The sequence below is a fragment of the Oryza glaberrima genome, chromosome 8 (genome assembly GCF_000147395.1).
Source record: "Oryza glaberrima chromosome 8, OglaRS2, whole genome shotgun sequence".
NCBI classification, from domain to species: Eukaryota; Viridiplantae; Streptophyta; class Magnoliopsida; order Poales; family Poaceae; genus Oryza; species Oryza glaberrima.
The window spans coordinates 20,701,838-20,709,629 of NC_068333.1; the positions used below are offsets into that span (position 1 = coordinate 20,701,838).

General features: G+C 46.5%; 1 protein-coding gene across 1 annotated transcript; it reads right to left on the reverse strand.

Moving 5' to 3' along the window:
- Positions 1–4,835: 4,835 nt before the first annotated feature.
- On the reverse strand, positions 4,836–7,460 carry LOC127782641 (patatin-like protein 2). Its single transcript, XM_052309911.1, has 3 exons — positions 6,768–7,460; positions 6,511–6,672; positions 4,836–5,597 (listed from the first exon to the last, which is right to left on the reverse strand). The coding sequence occupies exons 1-3, from the start codon at positions 7,347–7,349 to the stop codon at positions 5,049–5,051; spliced, it is 1,293 nt and encodes a 430-aa protein (XP_052165871.1). The 5' UTR covers positions 7,350–7,460; the 3' UTR covers positions 4,836–5,048.
- Positions 7,461–7,792: the final 332 nt, after the last annotated feature.

Genomic DNA, 7,792 nt, shown 5'->3' on the forward strand with positions numbered 1-7,792 from the left:
AATTCGAAACTCTCATACCACCCTAAAATAGAAGAAATAAGTTGAGCGACTCCTACAATTTAATTTGTATTTTCACCGCTATGAATGAGTCTCCACCAAATAAATAAATAGTTGTAAAATATTGCTATGCGTCTAGTCAATTCAGGACTTAGATTTTTTACATCAATGACAATAGAAGTTTTTGGCCATGCCTGATACTCACTTGGTTTCAACATACTATATGATTAAACTAATTCTTTAAAATCCTACAACATTATATATTATGTCCCAAAATGCTAGCAAATAACAATATCGCCAGACTGAAAATTAGCTCGCTCCTGTCCATTTTCTAGCATACATAAGTTACGAAGAGGTGTCTAAATAATACGCTTTATGACTGAGTATACATATTTCAATCTGTTGCTAAGAGAATAACCTCCTTCCATAGCCAAACCCCATCCAGCCATCCTACCCCATGACATGAGATCTTATCCACAATTCTATGGACCTCCTAATTAAGCCGGAGAGAGAGAGAGAGAGAGAGAGAGAGAGAAAGAGAGAGAGAGAGAGAGGAGGCTCTCTGGAACGCTAATCTTAGAGAAAAAAAAATAAAAATCAGTAATTCACAAGAGACCAATTGTTATTAAGTATATACTTGAATACTTCGATTATTGCCACCGTTCACAAATAGAGACATATATTTTTTTTTTTAGAAATAGACATCCTTTTTGGAAGCATGCATGTAGTCAAATTAACCTCGAAATATAAGATCACCAATATATAATTGTTTAAAGATGATATATAAAAATGGTATTAGCATACTTGTAAATAAACATTCTTTTAGTTATATTTTTAGTGCTTATTACAAACGTATGATTAGAAAGGACAATATGATAATATATACACTTGTATTAGAGACTGTTAATATCCATTTAATGGCTAGCACAGCATGCATAACTAGGTACTTGATGGCCACCGAGAGACCACAAAATATGCACGATATCAACATCAAAGGAGAATCCGGCAATATGTTCGATACAGTTCATCTGGCCCAGATTAGGTTCCAGGAGATAAATCATTTCACCTTAATTAGGTGCATAGTGGGGGCTGTTCCATTGATCCATCCACATATATGGTCCTTGCAGCCAGGTCACCATGCCACATGGGCCAGCACAATGATAGTCCGATTGATCAGATCGGAGTTAACATCAGATAATTCGCTAACTGAACTTTTTCTAACAGGACATATCTACTGATGCGTCTCTTATGAAAATAGATGCACAACGGAAACACGAATTTTTACGTGGAAAACCCTTACGGGAAAAAACCACGAGCGCCGACCGGCAATGATCAGTATAGAGGAATTGGATACAAACGCAGGGGATACATTGGGCTGTCGCACCCTCCCCGTGCGGCTTACAAGGGATATATATAGGAGAAATCTAGGAGTCCTAATAGGAAACTAATCCTATAAAGTAGAGTCCTATTAGATAACTAATCCGAATATATTGTGGGCCCAAAATTCGGATCACATATTTAACAATCTCCACCTTGAGACGAATTTCCCTTGTAGCGTAAAAATCTTCAACCTCTAAACAACCTCATGATGATAAAATCAATGTGCGCCAAATAGTCACTTGGACTATAATCCATAACACCCTTAATCCAGAAGAGGTAGACCATACTTCAAACTCGCCATTGGGAACAAATCCTGAATCTGCTGGTATAACATTGTGGAACCCAGCAGAGACGCGAAACTGATGCACAAACTTCAAACTCGCCATGGGAATAAAATCCTGAATCTGCTGGCATTAATTTCTGAAATCCAAATAGAAACGCGAAAAATTCTTGTGCACAAAACGAAGTACTTAGATCCCCTGATAACCTCCTGGTATGTTGGATACAATGGTAGCAAAATTCACCGGACAATTTGATCACCTTGTGATCTAGACAGGAGCGAGGCTCCCTCTTGACGACTTGAATGTACTTTTTTTTAATCTCAGGTGCACGACTTATCCTCCTTGAAACATGCGCCAACTTGCATCTTCACTTGCCATAACGAGATTGCATCTCAATCCAGGAGCGGTAGATCAAACTTCTAACTCGCCTTGGGAATAAAATCCTGAATCTGCTGGTATAATTTATCAAACCCTAACAGAAACGCGAAACACTCTAGGTGCATAAAACGAAGTTGATCTCCGTGCAGAACCTCCTGGTAGACTGGCTTGTGAATATAGCACAAAATTGAACCTGAATCTGATTCACCCAAACAGAACTGAAGCACCACAATTGAATTGAATCCCTGGTACGAAGGGGCATGTGCACGCAGCACAAAACCAACGTGAAATTCAATTCACATGAACAGTAACAAGGCTGAGTGCATCTGCTGATTTTTCTTTCCTTGATCAACGTGCTGGAGTAGATGGATTGCTGCTTTTTCTCCAACACGCTGTACGGCGGCACCAAATCCCGATCGGAGTCGACGGCTGACTCCGCTTCGTACCGGTTAATCTTATCTCGGCAAACAAATCAATCTGACAGCAGCGATAGATGGAACAACGCGACGACACGCGCCTGCTACTGCCGATCAAATCTTGCGACGAGCGTACCGGCGGCTAAAACTTGCAGATGGGATCTCCAAGCAGACGAACTCGTCGGTAGCCGAGATGTTAGTAGATCGATCTCCAATGCTCTGGTACCACTTGTTATGAAAATAGATGCACAATGGAGACACAAATTTTTACGTGGAAAACCCTTGCGGGAAAAAACCATGAGCGCCGACCGGCAATGATCACTATAGAGGAATTGGATACAAACGCAGGGGATACTTGGACTGTTGCACCCTCCCCGTGCGGCTTATAAGGGATATATATGAGAAATCTAAGAGTCCTAATAGGAAACTAATCCTGTAAAGTAGAGTCCTATTAGATAACTAATCCGAATATATTGTGGGCCCAAAATTCAGATCACATATTTAACAGCGTCTTTAATTAGTTAACAATCTGACGATCAGTCATGGTTTGCTTCCTTGATATGGCTGGTTTTATGCGGATCCGGTTCCGTTGCAGTGGGTGGTGTGACTGTAACTTAAGCTGTCATACTGTCGCTATTTGATCTGACTTTAAGAGATAGGATCATCTAAACACTGTTATCTAGAGAAAAATATTTAGTTTTACTATGTAGGAGTTAAGTAGCTGTAAATCTGAACTCTTCGTAAAGAAATGGACGGAGATGAGATTAGTGCAGGTCTAGGGATGACTGCACCTGATATCAATCGGTTCTATGCCGTGACTGCCGTCGCCTGCGGTCGTCTCTGCGGCTTCCTGCTTGCATGCTTTCAGACTTCAGTACCGATCAATCGTTGTGCAACAGTCTATCCATCTGTATAGAATCAAAACACAATTCAGAGCCCTATAAGAGAGAACGGTGGGCTTGCTATTAGTAGAGGGAATAAGTTAATTTAAGGTCCCTTAACTTGACAGCGAGTTTGATTTTCGTTCTTAAACCGCAATACCAAATACTACAGGTCCCTCAACTATCAAAACCGTTCAGATGAGATCCCTCGGTAGTTTAGATGTCGGTTTTGGCTGACGTGACGCTTTCCTACATGGCAGTGACGTGGCACTGAAAGCAAAATTTTAAAATTTAAAAGATTTTAAAAGAATGTGGGACCACATACCAGTCGGAAAAAACAGTGGGACTCTTCTCTATCTCCACGGCGAGTCAGCGCCTCCTCTCTCCCTCATGTCAGCGGCGGACGGCGGGGCTAGGGCGGCGCTCGGCCCTCCGCTTCTCCGGCCAGGGCGGCGCTCGCCCCTTCGCTTCTCGCACGCGACGGGGCCAGGGACGGCGATGTTGTGGCGGTCAGTAGGGCCAAGAGCGGCGCCATCCTCTTTAGTCTCCTACCTCAATGACCTCGGCGGCGGCAACCGTTGGGGAACCGAGAAGACGGCAGGCACCGTCGCGTTCCAGTGGGATGGCCGGTGAGGAGGGGGCCGCGGCGGTCCGTAGCGGCGAGTGGCGGTTGCGGTGGAAGTTGCCAATGAGGACATGACGGCAGTGGCTTGGGATGGAAGAAAGCGGCGGTTGCTTAGCAGCGATGACGAGATAGCAGTGGCGGCGTGCAAAGTCGTGGCCGTCAGCGGGCAAAACCACAACGTCGGTGCGTAGTCCATTCAGTCGTATGACGCCGGCAAGTTGACGCCGTCAGTGACGATGACCTTAGCCGCATCAAGGCTGTGGACGTAACAGTGCCAGGCAGCGCCGCGCTCACCGGCGGATCCCTTCCCAGCGGCTGCGGGGACCACGGCTACACGCCCCGCCTCGGCCGTCATCTACTCCGGCCGCCCTGTGCCGCCTAGGTGAGAGAGAGAGGATAGAGACAAGAGGGATGACATGTTATTTTGTGTGTGACTGACATGTGGGCCCCACAGGTTTTATTATATTTCCGGATAGCATTGCCACGTAAGAGCTACGTGGGACAAAGACCTAGTCAAAAGGATCCACGGAGGCGTCATGTCAGCCAAAACCGCCATCTAAACCACCGAGGGATCTCGTCTGAACTGGTTTTGATAGTTGAGGGACCTATTGTATTTGGTAATGCGGTTTAGGGACGAAAATCGAACTCGCTGTCAAGTTAAGGGACCTCAAATGAACTTATTCCTTAGTAGAGATACCTGCATATGGGCCGAAAGGGTCATAATTCATAAATCCACTACAACAATGTGTCTGTACGGTTTTCAATTGCTATTTCTCTTCTATCGTCATGTGGTCAAACTGTATGAAACTTGCAAAATATGGTCCAAAATATGCCGTTTGGGGCATCTGAACATGGTATTCTCTTTCCTTCACTTGACTTTGATAGTAAAAAGCTTTTTTTCATTACTACTCACATAGATATCTTCTTGAGAGTTTAGAATCATTTCCTTACATAGATGTACATGAATTTACGAAGATACAACAAACATCCAATATGAACGGATAAATTTTACATCCAATCACTTGACACTAATAGTAGTTGTAGACCTGTAGTATTGATCCGAAGATCTGCTACAATTTGCCAATATGTACTAGATCTTCATGCTCCCCTGCTTTTTCTGAAGCCTGGCCTTCCGTTCTCGCGACAGCATCTCGGCGAAAAGCACCAGCTCCTCCTCGTTACTTTTCCGGTTCATGTCCGGCTCGTTCTTGCCGGTCTCGAGGTCGACCTTGCACGCCTGCTTCTTGAGCAGCGCCTTGCCGACGCCGACGAGCCTCTGGAGGTTCTCCGGCGTGGAGACGTCGACGGACGCCGCGTCGCCGGTGAGCTCGTCGTCCTGGATGCGGAGGTAGCGCTTCTCGCAGTGCAGCGCCTGGAAGAGCACGGATGCGTGGATGTCGACGAGGTCGGCGCTGGCCTGGCTGAAGCTGTCGATCAGCGGCGTCGCGCCCTTGTTGAACAGCCAGCCGAGGACGCCCCACCGGCCGCTCTCGACGGCGTCGAACTTCTTCTCGATCTTGGCCGAGCCGGTGCCCAGCGACAGGATCATGAACTTGCCGTAGTCCGCCGGCTTGATCGGGAAGAAGTCCTGGCAGCCCAGCAGGATCTGCTTGGTTACGTGTGTCATCGCCAGCAGCGTCTGCATGTGTTGTTGGTCAGGTGTCAAACATCGCACAGTGTACACGAGAGCAACACAAGTCATTTCTGTGCCATATTTAAGGAAGTTTAGGTCGACAAGTTTCACAAGCTAATTTGATATGACGGGGCTGTTCAGATTGTAGCTAAAATAAACCTTACCAAATTTTGGTATGCTAAAATTTTGGCAAAATAACAATATTGCCAAAATTTTGGCAGGATTTCTTATATATTTACCAAATTTGACAACAAACTAAACGTGGATATTTTTTTTGTCAACTTTACCCAAAAAATGGTATGGTTGAAAATGGCATCAAAGTGAATAGACCCGACGATTGTTTTCTTAATTTGACAAGTAATTAAATTCAGTAGGGATGTGGATTTTCATCCCTCGAGGGGACATCCTCTCGTTATTTGAATGTTATCTAAATAGTTATAAAAAAATAAAAAAAATTGTCAACATAGATTAATATGAAATATATCACTCCACAAACATGCAAGACCAAATTTAATTTCTACAAGTTGCAACAAAAATAACAAATTAAACTGAAAATAGTTATCGCACATTCGTAACTATATTTCTTATTTTTGTTACAACTTATAAAAGTTGAATTTAAAATTACATGTTTGTGGAGTGATATATTTTATATTTGAATTTAAACGTGTGTCAATGTGTCATTGCCAGCAGCGTCTGCACGTGTTGGTCCAGTGTCAAACGTCGCACAGTGTACATGAGAGCAACACAAGTCATTTCTGTGCCATATTTAAGGAAGTTTAGGTTGACAAGTTTCACAAAGCTAACTTGGTATGACGATTTCTGTTTTCTTAATTTGACAGGTACTGTATTAATTAAATTCAGTAGTAGTCCACCAAGTCTGGACGACTGGATTGTGTATTCCACAAGCACGGCTACTCACCGGATTGTTCGCGGCGACGCCGCCGTCGACGAGGTTAAATTCCCGGGGCTTGCCGTCCTTGTCCGTCGTCTCGAAGCGGTGGCCGGGGAGGTACGTCGGCGCCGCCGACGTGCTGATGCACACGTCCGACAGAAGCGCGTTCTTGGACACGTCCTTGCGAGCCTGCACATGCGTGCAAAGACACGAAACAATTTTAGGACATGTACAATTGCAACAAGTTTGTGAGAGTTATATACATAGAGATCTTCGTGACATACGTCGTAGGTCGAGAAGATTGTTGGCTGGAGGAGCTTGATGTCGAAGGTCGGGACGACGATGTTGGTGATGGTGCTGTCGACGCGCTTGTCGCCGAGCAGCTGCTGCACGACGGAGTGGAGGTGCCGGCCGTCGTACTTGGGCCCCGTCATGCTCTTGAACAGACCGAGAGGCCCCTTGCTGACGGGAGGGAAGATCCTGGGGCAGTGCTCGAGGTAGAAGTCGTTGATGTCCCTGGCGGCGAACAGCGGGTCGCCGTTGTCGTTAGGCGCGGTGAGCATGGCGGTCACCAGCCCGCCGGTGCTCGTCCCGGCGATCACGTCGAAGTAGTTGGCGAGCCGAGCCTCGGGGCCGTCCAGCTCCTGCAGTTTCTCCTCCAGGAACGCGAGGATGGTGCCCGGGATGATGCCGCGCACGCCGCCGCCGTCGATGCTCAGCACGGTGACGATGCTCCCGTACGACGGCGGCGGCGACCGCGGCGTGGACGGCGACAGCAGCGACTTGCCGCGGCTCAGCACGCGCTGCACCACCGGGTTCAACGTCAGTGACCCGTTGCTCTGCTCCGGTGTCTGCACGGGCGCCATGGGAAACACTAGACTGTGCTAAACAAAACACCGGGAGATTTTTTTTGTGTGTGTGTGTGTGTGTGTTTCTGCTTCGCTGATAGCGTCGTCTAGCTCGTGTTTGTGCTTGGCTCTATCGTTGATCTCGATGTGAGTTCGCTGCAGTGCACGGGCGATGAATTTATACGCGAGGACGCCATCGTTTTCAACATGAGAAGGTCTCGCGGTCTCGCCTTTGCTGGCTGCTTCGATCATCGGAAGCATCGCGCGTGCGTTCGTTCGTGCAGGTGGTTTCATTTTGGACGAGTCAGTGGTGCGATGGAGTTTTGAACCAGTTGGTCGCACCAGCCCAGACACGAGACAGTCACAGGTTACCCGTGCATGCACGGGTTCGATCGATCGCGTACCGGCAAAGAGAGATATGATCGATGTTGGACATATCATACTACTATAGGAGTATGTCG

What these genes read in the sequence shown, in the direction of transcription:
- LOC127782641 (XM_052309911.1), bottom strand. Translation starts at nt 7,349, where the DNA reads ATGGCGCCCGTGCAGACACCGGAGCAGAGCAACGGGTCACTGACGTTG. An exon ending in CAATCTTCTCGACCTACGAC is followed by an intron (nt 6,673 to 6,767) that starts GTATGTCACGAA and finishes ACGCATGTGCAG; the next exon opens with GCTCGCAAGGACGTGTCCAA. An exon ending in GCGTCGCCGCGAACAATCCG is followed by an intron (nt 5,598 to 6,510) that starts GTGAGTAGCCGT and finishes CAACACATGCAG; the next exon opens with ACGCTGCTGGCGATGACACA.